This window comes from Phytophthora infestans, genomic scaffold, assembly GCF_000142945.1.
Source record: "Phytophthora infestans T30-4 supercont1.2 genomic scaffold, whole genome shotgun sequence".
Lineage (NCBI taxonomy): Eukaryota > Oomycota > Peronosporomycetes > Peronosporales > Peronosporaceae > Phytophthora > Phytophthora infestans.
The window spans coordinates 1,283,137-1,296,571 of record NW_003303757.1 but is presented as its reverse complement, the minus strand read 5'-3'; the positions used below and the strand labels follow the sequence as shown (position 1 = coordinate 1,296,571).

Sequence of the window (13,435 nt, the reverse complement as noted above, 5' to 3'; positions counted from 1 at the left end):
TATAAAAGTTCCTAGGTCACGGTCCATGAGTCGTAGCAAATTTCTGGTAGTCAGCCCCACAATAAATGGTTCCTCATCCGAGCCGTCACCAACGATGAGGTCGCCATCAGTTGTTTTACTTTAAGTAAACGTGATTGGAGCTGAGTCACCTTTTGAGGTTTTGTAAGCCAGATCTCGCACCGCACTCGTAATATCTTCGTGCTCGTCGTTGTAGCCAAGCTGCGTTTGGAATAGTAGTTGACAAAGTTCTGAATCGCGCGAAAGACGTGGTAGCCTCTCTCCCTCCAGCCCATACTTTTTTCTAAGAGCGTTCCGAATACGAACCGGTTTCAATCGGTATGATACGAGCTCCTGGCAAAAGAGCTTTTGCTGTCGCATCAGTCCTGCTTCGCGGGGTGACCTCGCCACCGAAAAAGGAGTGCCAATCTCATACAAATCCATCATTCGCGTCACCGTGCACGTCAAAAAATTTCCTCTCCATCCACAGCTCACGCCGGAGTCTGCTATTTGGCATGCTTTGACTTACACCACAGTAATTGATACTTCATTGTATGCTTGGTCGGGTCCGCGCAGATAGTGCATGAGGTCATGTTAGCCTTGGTAACACGAGTAGCCTTTCCCGAGTCCAGTAGTTCATGCCCTTCCTCCTCGGCCAACGAGACGGCCAGCTCTCTCCACTCAAGCTTCTTAGGCATATCTCCGACCCGTGACCTGGAGAAGCCTTCAATGAATGACAAGTCACTATTTGCTGAATTTGTTTTGGCACTGTCAGACTCTGTACATGTAGAGCCAGCCAATGCCACATCTTTTATGTCTTTCTGTGGTGGGACCCACTTTGTGTGTGTTGGTCGACATTCCTATGTGTGAATCTGCAATGTGCTGTGTATACCAGATAAGCTATGTTTTATTTTTAATTTTGCTGTGGTTTCACGCAGTTGGTGTGCCGAAACGTAAAGTTCGGTGATATCTAGTGGTTGCCTAATGGTACGTGTACATGCACTGTATTCCCAGTGCTTACGCTTCTTCATGTTTGCGCCAAACGGAAGTGTCGAACGAAGAAGCTCGGAAGCTCAATCTCAATTACATGTACTGTATGACAGCGACTTTCACCGAGAAAATATTAATTTATGTGCCAACACTACAATAATACTACATGTACGTAGTAGTCGTAAGATACGACAGCAGTAGCAGGACATTTACTACGTAGTAGTACTGAACGCCTCGTATCGAATCGATGTGATACATGTAGTCGATAGGAGTACAGGTGGAACTTCTCCCAGTCGATTCCAAAACAAAAAAAGCAGGCCTTTTATACACTACATACACATAGTACTACTGAAGTACTACTGTAGTACTACAGTATTTAGTAAGCAAGTTTTTGCCTTTCAATTTTGATATTATAGTATCAATGATAACTCGACTTGAATACTGGTTCTAACGCTTCATTCGTTTATCATCAGCCGTGACGAGTTCATAGCGGTGCCACCTAATTGCGAGACAAGAGAGGCTCGTAGCCGCTACGGCGACGACGATACACAACCACCACAGCAATCCCAATCACAACCGCAACGAGGGCGACGATTCCGAACACAATTCCAAAGATCGACGTCTTGCTCTCGTGCGAGGTCGAATGAGCCTTGATGTTGCTAACGTCACTCCATCCATCCAGACACTTGGTCGTAGCCACCTTGTTGAGCCATCTAGCCGACGGACGAGGAATGCGAGCCAGGTCCGTAGGCTTGGGCTCGTAGAAATTTGGAGATCCCGTCTGTTCCGTAAAGTTGACGTAGTACATGCCAAACCGCGGGCCGTAAGAGCCCCACTCGTAGTTGTCCAGGAACGACCACGCTGTATATCCAATGACGGGGATCTTTTCCTCCACGACGGCCTTGTGCACCTGCTCAACGAACGCTTTAAAGTACCACAATTGGTCGTAATTGTCCACGTCATCGTTTCCACACCATCCGTTCTCCGTCAGTAGAATGTCGACCGTGGTGTTTTGCTTGTGCAGATAGCGCATCATATCGAGGTATCCGGGCGGATAACCGGTGAACATTTTGCAGTAGTTGTTACCGAAACGATCCGGGACGCCGGCACGCGTGCCAGGCATGAGGTGGCTGTCGTCTACTCCCTTGTCCGCTGGGTAACCAGCTAAAAGGGTCGAGCACGGCGTGTTCGAGCGGTCCGAGTCACAGTCTGTGATGGCACGCGACGCGTAGTGGTTCATCATAAAGATGTCGTACGAGCCCTTGAGTAGAGCAGACTCCTCTGCCGTGAACTTAGGAAGACGGTCACCAGCACGCTCGCGCATGACAGCCGGGTAGTCGCCGTTCACGATGGGGTTCAGGAACCAGCCGAAATCGAAGTCGAACGCACGCTTGGCAGCAGCAACATCGCGCTCATTGTTGGGGTCCAAGGGGTAGTACCAGTTGGACACTAGCACAATACCGATGCGAGCGTTTTCGCCGATAACACTGCTAGTCTTGAGCTCGCGGAACTTCTGTACGGCCTTACCGTGGGACAGAAGTACGTTCCGGGAGGCTGTGTACGCCTGCGTGTCCGAGCCTGAGTATCCGGGAGCGTGCATCCCCAGGCCATAACCTGCACCAACGAAAGACAGAGGCTCGTTGAACGTCGTCCAGAGCTGAACTTTGCTGCCGTACTCGTTGAAGAGCAGAGTCGAGTACTCAAGAAAGTGGTCGACGATCTCCGAGTTGAGCCAGCCCTTGGGCTCCAACTCCGTTTGCAATTCGCTGGGCAGGTCCCAGTGGTAGATGGTCAGGATCGGTACGATGCTATTAGCGTTTAGCTCGTCGATGAGGTTGTGGTACCAAGCGATACCTTCAGCGTTGGGCTTCATGCGACGTGTGACGGGGTCCCAGTTCATGGCACGCGACCACGAAACGGAGAAGCGGAAGGACTCGAGGCCAGTCTTGACCATAAGCTTTACGTCGTCCTTGTAGCGGTGGTAGAAGTCGTCGGCCACGTTGGCACATTTCATACCGGGTTTTTCACGGCAGAAATCGTCCCAGATACTGGAAGTGCGGCCGCCTTCCTTGACGGCCCCCTCCACCTGGTACGAAGCGGTAGCCGAGCCAAACATGAACTTCTCGGGGAAGCAGCGAGGCTCTGATGCCGACGCCACCGACGACCCGAATAGAGCCGCCACGGCGACGGGCAGCAGCTGGCGGAGGAAGCGCATGGTCAACGTGCGGTCACGAGGTTCCTCGGAGACTAAAGTACGCACAAGCCGGCAAATGGCGGAATGATTACGCCACTGCTGGTACAATTGCAATAGGATCGCAAGGCTGAAGTTTGAAGCTTCTTGAAGAGCAGAAGTTCATCCACACGAAAAACATGACGTCAGATGTTTTCGATCGGTTTCTACCGTACCGGAATTAAAATATTACCGGTGGATTGAAAGGTATATAGCTCAATATTTTTTTAAAATATCAATAGCAGGTAGTACTAAAGGGACACTCTAGCAGCTACATGTACTTCGAAGTACTATCGTGAAATGTTTTTTTAAGCGTTAGAGGCCGCGCCTGACGCAACTTGGGATCCATTCGTCTCGATCACCCGCAGACTCTGCGAGCTCTGCCGACGGTACCCTGGGTACAGCATCTACGCCATGGTCGCGGATATCGCTGATGCTTTCAATCATGTGCCGGTGCACTCTCGTCATACCTCAGCTTTTGGGGCTGCTAGTCGCGGTCATCCCATGACATCGTCTCAGGCATGGCCGTCTTTGGGTGGACATCTTCACCAGGACTCTTCGCGGTATTCTGTAAAGCTTTTCGCCACAATCAGCGCACCGGTGCCTAAATCTTATTGGGGCACATTGAAACCTTCTGGACATTTCAGTGGGTGGACGACATCGTTCTTATCGAGGTAGACATTGGCGATCGCTTACAGAAAGCAAAGAAGCATCTCAGAGACGGTATAAAGATCGTGTTCGGGTCTGACGGCTGGCACGAAGGCAAATTCACGACCTGGTCGCGTAACTTCCACGCCGTGGGAATCGACTGGAGCATCCCAGATAGGTGCATCAACATACCCCAATGAAAAATCGATAAGGTCCACTTGGTGCTAACGGAATCACTCGGGAAATCGTTTGTGTCAAGAATGAGATTGGACAGTGCGATTGGAGTTCTTCGACATGTAATCAGCTTCATCCCGATCACCAAGCCGTTCATCCAGCGACTAACGAGGCCTCAGAGCCATTGCAGCAAGAACAACAAGATAGGAGTGCCGATGTCACAGCTCCTTCGGAAGGACCTGACGTGGTGGAACGGCCTGGCCTTCCAAAACGAATTTGCAGGAATGCCAATGGAGCTATTCCAAGAGAACGACGGATTCGAAGAGATATGGCTCGTAGTCACAAAACCGCAAGTGATTATTCTCACGAGCATGCGGTTAAGAAAGCGCCTTGTACTCACTGAGGAAGGGTCGCCCAGGACGGCAAAGGTATTGCGAGGGCCATATTCACCGCAGTAAATAAATGGGGCCCGGCTAACGAGTACAGGGACCTGGTGCCGCATCATACACGGCAGAAGATGGATCACCGGTTTGGTCAGCAGGATGTATTGCAAGTCAAAAGCCGGACAGCAGGACCATGCACTGAGCCAGGCTCAGTACAGGCTATGCTATTCCACTCATACTTACGGGCGAAGGATGGAGCAGACTCGAAATTGCGATGTACACACAACCCCTAACACTTATGCTATAAACCAGGTACAAAACGGATCTGACGAGTGGAGGCAAAACGTGATCAGCTCAAACAGGCTTCAATCACAACCAGAACACTCGGGAAATATAGCAAGAACTTCAAGTTTTGGGAGTCGTTCTGTAACGACTTTGGATTCCCCGTGTGGATTGATGATTTGCCCAGGGCAATATAAGCTACGATGGTCGGACTATTCGCAGCATTGTGCGCTTTAGAAGGGCACAACAAGACGGGACGAGGGAACCAATACCATACCTTTGACGGGAAAATGGCAGCGGTGGCATTCGCACACAAAGACGCTCGGAACGTAAGGCTCAATTTCAAGGATCTGGAATTTGAGCTGGTCGCTAAGGGATACAAACGGACCCAGGGTCAAGTGGACAGGAACAGCCAGTTACTACGCCGATGCTGCTCAAAATGCGACAACCCCTAGGAGAGCCTGGCCTACTAGCCAAAATGATGCATCGTACTAGGGTTCTTCTTTCTCGACAGAAGCTCTGAGCTATGGGAGCCTATCAGCGTCGATCGATCGACAGGAACGGATGGAGTCCATTGTGTAAAGGTCACCAATGTGGCACTGCGCGACAAGCACGGAATTCAGGTCGGACTTGAGGCCCCAGGGGCCGAGTCAGTGGAGATGATATTCGACTCCCATGAACGAGATCAAGTTGCGCAAGGCACCATGATCCGGCACTACTTATCCAACAACGGTACGCTATACCCAGTAATGGCAGCTCGTACGTGTCTCCAGACCCGATCCCAACGGCTTTCCGAAGGAGAGGTGTTGGGACCATACTTACCTCAGTTTCGAGAACAGCTACGATCAAGAAGTCACGCGTGAGCTATCTAACTAAGGCGGCAGCGGTCGACGTAGGACGACCAAGGAATGATTACTCAACCCATTCACTACGTATAGGGGGAGCATGCGCACTCCTAACAGCAGGAATGAGTGACCTAGTCATTCGTATAATGGGAAGGTGGTCAAGTTGGTGCTTCACAGTGTACACCCGTCTCAGACCAGGAATGATCCGAGACGCGGCAAGTTCGATGATCAAGGCCTCGATGTTGGAATATCACGAAAGAGACAGCGTCCCACGTCAGATACCGTGCCAGCTCGAAGGGGAACTACAGCGAGTCTAACTCTCCAAAGCTAATAGAGCCAGCTTGCCCCTAGCAGTGAAGTCCGAAGGAGGAAAGTGTTCGGTTAAGTACAAAGAAGGTAGCCGGGTTTTCCGAACCGGACCGAACAGCGAATCCCTGCCATTCGCCGATTTGCCGCCAGGAGCTCAAAGCTCGGCCGGCGCAAGAAGCGCAAAACTTACGTGAAGAAGCAGCCAGGCTGCCAGCGATATTTTTTTCTTCTTATTTTCAAACCTTGCTTAGCTAGTAGGAGGCTCTTCTAGGACGGGGTTTTCCCCTTGAAAAGGTTTTGTCCTGTGGGAAGCCTCAAGTAGGAACTACAACGAGTCTAACTCCCCAAAGCTAATCAAGCCAACTTGCCCCTAGCAGTGAAGTCTGAAGGAGAAAAGACACATGAAAACAATGAGAGAAGATTGGTCGTTCCGGATAAGAAATATATCAAGAACCACTCGCTGTAGCTCTCCTTGTGCTTCCGGAAGTAGTACAAAAGCCTGTCATCTGGCCTGTCTGATATTGCTATTGTAAATGGCTTTAATATATCTCGCGAGGCAGGTAATATGAGAGCCTCCCCCCCTGACCATGCAAGTTTTGTTCATTAACCCACTTCATGCCAGCTACTGGACAGCCCGAAAGTAATTTGCGAACAAGGTACGTCAAACGCAACATTTATTATTGATTGCTTCTCATTTTGTTATGTTAATTATAACATTTGTACCCACCGGGGTGTGTGACTCCTAGTCGAGGTGACAGCACGAAGGCTGAAGGTCACAGCTTACCCATGAACGAGGTGTGTGTGTGGAGGTGAACACAAGCGCCGCCTACGCCAGTGCAAGGATGCATACAGCTTGTAAGACAGTGAGGTGTACACGTGCTGCAACGGACAGCGCAGCACCTCGCAATGATAATGGACAGCGCCGCTGGACATACATATTTCGACATCGTGCGTTTTCTTCACATCCACCACCCCGAACGATGTTGCAGCTTAGCTACGACGAGCGCCATTAACTTCGAGGATTAACAATGGCTCAATGCCTGAGCCTCTTACTCCGTTTTGTCAAACCTGCTGTGAAAAGTTTTGTCCGTGATACCCCCCCCCGGTACGACCCAAATCGTTGACGCATACCCACCTAGCCTCGTCCTTGACATCAAGCATGTTGTGTTGCAGACGAGTGTGCTCTAGTATCTTGTCCAGGGTAAAATTGAGCTTGCTCCGCCTCTCAGTACAAATTTATTTTTAACCACTGCCTATGCGTAAACATGCTTCCTATCAAGATTGCTCTGACGTAATGTATATATGCATGCTAGATGTAAAGTAAAATGATTTGGCCTTTCCGCGACGCGATACTTTCTCCAGCATAATCAAGAACAAGAATTCTGCGAGTTGCCTTGTACATATATTTAGATGCAAAAGAAATACAAATCAGGCACTACCGTCTTACCCCGCGCAAGCGCCTAGGCATTGTAGCACAGGGATTACAACCTCACACAATTTATGCGATTGTATCACAGGCATTATGAAACGAACTATATATCGACTTTGAAGGTTGGTCGAGTGGGTCCTAAAATCTGGTATATTGGTGAAGGACTGACCCACTTACGCTACTGGCCTGAGTTCAAAATAGTCTCTGTGAAGACACATCGAGTGTGTAACGTAGCGGGTCTTTATTTCCTCGGTGGCTATATAAATGGAGGTTTTGCAAAGCTGGCCAATAGCTTTTATAAACTGCATTTCTGACACAAAAGATTTCTTTTTCTAACGAAAAATGGTGTATTTATGCAAATACTCAAACTATACCAGTAAGCCGTCTACCTTGACAGCAGAAAATGAACCACTACACACAAGCTGCACCCCCTTATCGGGTTCTTCCACAGTGTAGCTGAAACTCGACACCACCTAACAGTTTTCGTTCACCGTCTTAACCTCTATCTTCCAGTTAAGAAGCTTAGAGGCCGAATAGAGCTCAATCTCTCCCGGGTCCACGTCTCCGTTTCTTATATTTTCCAAGTAAGTTGTATCAACCAGTCCCTCTAAGTTTTCTAGCGTGGCCATGTACTCACTAAGATCGGCTATGAAATCATTCCGTCCGGTCCCAAGTCCGTAAATTAGACAAAAGAAGATACTCGACCATTTGTCATCGGGGAAATACCATTCCGGTGTTAAGGGACAGAGTTGTTCTCGGTCATCGGACTGCTACAGTAGACCCTAGTACAATTCAGGCCAGCGATCCAAATTGAGGTCTGGAGCGAGGATCTCCTGCAGAGGGGCATGCAGCTTTTCTTTGTCGAAAGCCTGTTTAATAACCAGCCCACAGTGTGGGCCACACAGCCCACACAGCTCGAAGGCCTTCTTGATAGAGTCTGGACTTATCGTCGTCATCCAGTTGAGCGTCCACTGTCCTACCACTTTGTTGCTGGGGACCTTTGGGTTTCCAGCTCGAGTAAGCAGTGCAGGATCCTTTAGTGCCTTGCCGATGGATTCGTCGCTTTGTTCCTATAGTAAGCTTAAAAACTGTGGTTCACTGCAACGTCGAGGGGCTGTAAGATGTTGTTTAGGCTGGGTGGGATGATTATCACAAAGATGTTGTATCGCTCTAGCCGTCGTGACTCCATCGGCTTCACATGGCAGGCGTATGAGTCGATCAAGTACAGAACAGGCTCACGGTATAGCTGTGTCTCTTTCCGTCTGCGCACAACCTTGCTTGCATTGTTCATCAGAATTGCGTCACTCCACATTCCCGTCGGATTGACGTCAACAATCACACCATCAGGCACAGCTGGCTTGTTCTTCAATTCAGAGAAGAGACCGAGCAGAGCAAGCATTCTACCATAAGCAGTGATAGTAAAGGTAGCCGTGGATCTTCTATTACTTGCTCTGCCCTTGTGCAGCAGGACCTCGCCCGATCCTCGAGTAGCAGCGGTGGTCTTGGACTCTGTTTCAAAGTATCGGGGCCCTTGGTCCATGTTCAGGATGTAGCGAGGTTGATTTTTGTGCGTTTCAACGAGATGCTGAACGCGCTGAAAAACTCCCGACAGGTTTAGGCAGCGTCTGCGGGAAGCTTTCGTGTCGTTGTATGACGCCTCGATACAAGCTGCATTTGCTTCTTGAAGCGCACCAGCCAGCCTGTCGAAGCTTGGAATTTAGGTGCATCAGGACCATGTAGCTTCCGATAAATGTTCTGAGCTTGAAGCAAAATGTAGCCGTTTTTCACACGCAGGCCCTTGGCGCTCCAATTGAGGATCCAAAGGTGTAGACGTTCCCCAACACCGTGTTCGGGTCCACAGCCTCCCCCACTTGACCGGCACGCAGTCCTCGTAGCAATCTGGCGGTCGTTAGAGGCTAGCTGCAATTTTTGGCGGCTCCTCCACCAACCTCGAAATGTCCCAGATGCTACTTCGTGATAACTACCGAGGGCATAGAAGCCACTACCGGTAGCGCTTCCTCGTGCTCAGCGACAACGGCGAGGTTTTCCTTAAGCGTGTAGTTTCGGTGTTTTTGCTTGGTCTCGTTGGTGGCCATGACGAAAAAAAGGAAATGAGAGTGTTGAAAGAACAACGCTAGCAAACTGTCAAACGTGTAGCGTTGATAATGCTGTCCGGCCGCAATTCACTGGCTGGCGTTGTATTTAATATAAGAACCGAGCTTAACACAATATTGCGCTTGCGTTATATTCCGACTCGAGCTCTAATCGAATTCTTTACGTAAAATTTTAAATTTAGAATATTCGAATAGAGCGCCTGGACACTTTGTGCGGGGTAAGACGGTATCCGTTAATAGCACACAATGTACCTACGCGTGAGCTCAGTCTCAATCGGTACTGCATGGCTTATCATCATCGTAGATGGTCTCATATTCACTCGCAGTATCACCACCGGTACACGCCTTCTCCCCGGATATATCATCGGGATGCCACGACCGCTGCGAGGCTGGGTGCTCTCACGTCCATTCCACACAGCTTGTACCAGATCGCGCAGTATGTCTGGGTGTAGCTCCGGTAATGATCCTGGCGCACCTTGTCACACAAGTACAACCTGTCATAGCTGTTAGAAAGTAGTGATGAGCAATGCATTTCTTGGAGAGTGGGAACGATTCTTGCAACGCGTTTAACGAAGCTATCTCACGTAAACCAACTAGACATTGGGACTACGGTAACTTCGAACATAAGAAAACACAGCTTACCGAAGCCGTCACCCTACTTCGCAACCGCAAACCGATACACAAAAAGTAGTAAAATCATGGTCGCTGGATACTCTCGCGTACCTCTCGTGAAGTTGCACCGCGCGATCAATGCAGGTTATTCATGAAAGGCATACCCACCTCAATATTGATCGATCTCACTCCGTTATATCCTGAAAAACAAAACGCGGGCACGTTAAATTAAAACTTCAGTATCAATATCTTCAAAGTATTTGCGAGCCGCGTTTCCTCATGCTGTACATATCACTTTATTCCCAGAATCATCGACAATTAGAAGCCCACATATCGCGACATTTTCTGTTTGTGCGAAAGCGTTTTCCAGAAGCCACATCATGCGCCGCATCAGCTACTGTGACCGTGTCCGCTCGCAAGTCAGCGAAACATGTTAAAATACAAAAGGCGGATCAGAGAAGGTATCGTTATTCTCAACCCGTATAATATGCCTTTAACTATATCATTAGAGAATATTGCCTAATCAGCGTACTTGATACGACCACCCTAAGATAGATTAACGGTGGTCAAGCACATCGCTGGGCTTGTTGACCCCACCATTGAAAATAGAGACTTTGATTTGATCACACTACCTGTCAGCATACATCTTAAACTCTAGCGTGGTACAATTCAGCGCGCCCAGCTCATATAGAGAGGGACATTTCGGATATCTGATACATGTTACCAGAAGCTTGAAGAACCAGCCATTGCATAGGCGTTTGAATCAACCAAAACATTTTAATATCGGGGGTCCAATTGTAATTTTACATGAAATAAAGGCTTAAGAATATCACGGCTCCAAACCCACCCATCGAAACTTATTGAGATCGAAGATTGCAATATCGAAGGACCACACATATTGCATTTCCCTTTGGGGTAGCATTTTAACATATTCTACTCTGAGCATAATCTCTTTCGCGATTGCAACAATACGTTGGAAGCCCCGCGCAACGTTTTCGCCGCGTGCAGACCAATTGCCTGTCAGCACCATCGACCATCAGCCCCCTCTGCGCGTTTCCTAATTCTTTAGAGCGCTGATTGAGAGCTGTTGAGATTTCAAGCACTACTTCGTTGTCCAATGCCGCATAAGAGTCGTTCTAACCCTGACACTTGTCAGTTCGGGTTGATGGCTAAAAGGGGGCCTCTAGATAGTAAGTTTGTGGCTACGCCGTTGCCGATAAAATAAGCTAGCCTATATATGCATGTTCGTCTCTAAGGTTTGACCACTGTGTTGAGAGTTCAGCTAAGTAGCACGTAGATGCTTTCTTTAAATAAACAACATAAAGCAGCGACACCTGCAGCTCAATCTAATGACAAGCCATATCGCTCGCCCTATTTTGCCTACAAACTACCTCCTCGCGCACAAGTTTCTGCCTGACGATGCTATGCGGGTGCCTTATCTCTCGCATAGCAACCAAACCATTCATCAGGTTAATTAGGAAACAGCGCAGGCCTCTTAAGAGCAGCTCGATGTGATGAACAAGAACGTAGAGGAAACGAAGAAGTCTAACCGACACGCGCTTGCTCGTCGACCTGGGCAATATCGGACGTCCGGCAATTTGCGCCAAAACAATTGTAATGCCACCAGGTCTGTTTGGATACAGAACCAGAATATAAATCGATCTTTTGTATTTTGGGCCGCTAAGGAAAAGTGCAAACTGCTGGCGAACTACTTACCTGACGCGCTTAGGAGAATGTTTTGAACAAGATTGACTATCGCTCACCAGAGGTGCAGACTGTTTCCCAACTCTACGTAGCATATAAACCAACTAGTACTGGAGCAGGCATCGAGGACCACGCCTCTTAAGAGGAAACGACTCAAGCCGGCAACCGACGGTGCGTAAACAGCAGCGTAACTTTCAAAACATAAACGTCGAAGCGACGGAAGGAGACATCAGCAGCTGATGAATGCTCCAGCAACATCGACACTCGAAATTCGGTCTAGAAGAAAGACCAAGTGGGCAAACAGCGGAATTTCCTGCTGATGGGAGCGAGCAACGTTGTGACGTACTGGAGTCCAACCAGCCAAGCTCAAGCTCGGCAACCGACACTTCAAGCCTCATCAGGTTCATATTTAGATTAAGACGTCCAGTTAGCGGCTTTCACCCGGGGGCCTGAGGAGTCATCTGACTCTGACACCCAGCGGTTTTGCTCCGCGATAGGGCAAAGTAGTTATTATTAGGAGGTTGTTCTCGGTGACTGTCGAGTCATTCGCGCTTTTGACAGACCCGACACAAGTGTGACGGCACAGCCAAGGCGTTCACGATTTACGGCTCAGCCACCGACAATTCGAAACCGTGGCACGCAGCGCTTTCTGCCGGCCACCGACCGACGCCCACTCGCTGTTCTTGGAGGGGGGGGGGGGGGGCTGCTTATTGGTATCGCCCGCTGACCGACGAAGTGTTGTAGTGCTGCCGTTGCTAAGAAGTTAAGTCTCTACTTATTTATCGCTGTAACTGAGAGTCGAGCGTGTGATACGCAGATAGAGATATGCTCGGCATGTGATCCCCATAAAACTACGCCAAGCTCAGCAACGAGCCTCAGGACAGCACCCCCGATCCGACACCGGGTTGTTCCTTCCTTCGGACGACACCACGCTTCTCAGCTGGGTCTAGCCCTCCTACAGACGCTAGCACGCGTTTCATTCCGTCTCGGCAACGATCAGTCAGCTCTTGCTCGACACCAGGGGTTCTCCAATACAGTATTATACGGAATTGACGCGCAATAATAAAAAGGGAAATTCCACAATTACCAATAAAAAAAACTGCAGTAAGTATTGCAGTATTGCCTACAGCTCTGCGTCACTTCTAGCTGAAGCTATCCTCGTCACATCCAATAAATCCCTGTTTGCATGCAAAAACATAATCAGCTCAAAATTGGCAGGTAACGTGCATGTTCGCTAAGGGGTAAGCACCAGCTTGCACTGTGTTGAAGGAATGATTTGCGCAGAGTTGTTAGGGCAGTACAGAACTGAATGAGGACAAAGGTAGAGAGGATTAGGCGGCCATAGTGAAGAGGAAGTCTTGAATGTAGAAGGAGAAGACGCTTGTGGTGGACTTGGTAAAAGAGGAAGAGCATGTGGTGGACTCGGTAAGAGAAGAAGTAAGATTAATGTTTAAGAAAGTAGCGGGCTACTAACAAGAAATTAGTATGCGGCATTCAGAAACATAGTCTAGAATTGCCGCTACCATTCATAGTACTAAAATGTTCCAGACATTTTAGTACATTATTTATTAGAGTCAAAAATACCGTGTCTCTTCATTATTAGTTTATAGAGAGCACGATGGAGAGGCGGTCCCTGTGACGGGCCCTAACCTCAACAGCCTCCCTGGATCGACATCAGGGAACGTCATTGGATAATATAATACACGTGTTTTGATTGG

At 48.9% G+C, this 13,435-nt stretch overlaps 1 protein-coding gene across 1 annotated transcript; it reads right to left on the bottom strand.

Annotated features, from left to right (window-relative positions):
* Window positions 1–1,486: 1,486 nt before the first annotated feature.
* Window positions 1,487–3,202, bottom strand: PITG_01395 (glycoside hydrolase, putative; the record flags this gene model as incomplete). The annotated part of the gene is made up of 1 exon (XM_002908017.1): window positions 1,487–3,202. The coding sequence occupies one exon, from the start codon at window positions 3,200–3,202 to the stop codon at window positions 1,487–1,489; it is 1,716 nt and encodes a 571-aa protein (XP_002908063.1).
* Window positions 3,203–13,435: the final 10,233 nt, after the last annotated feature.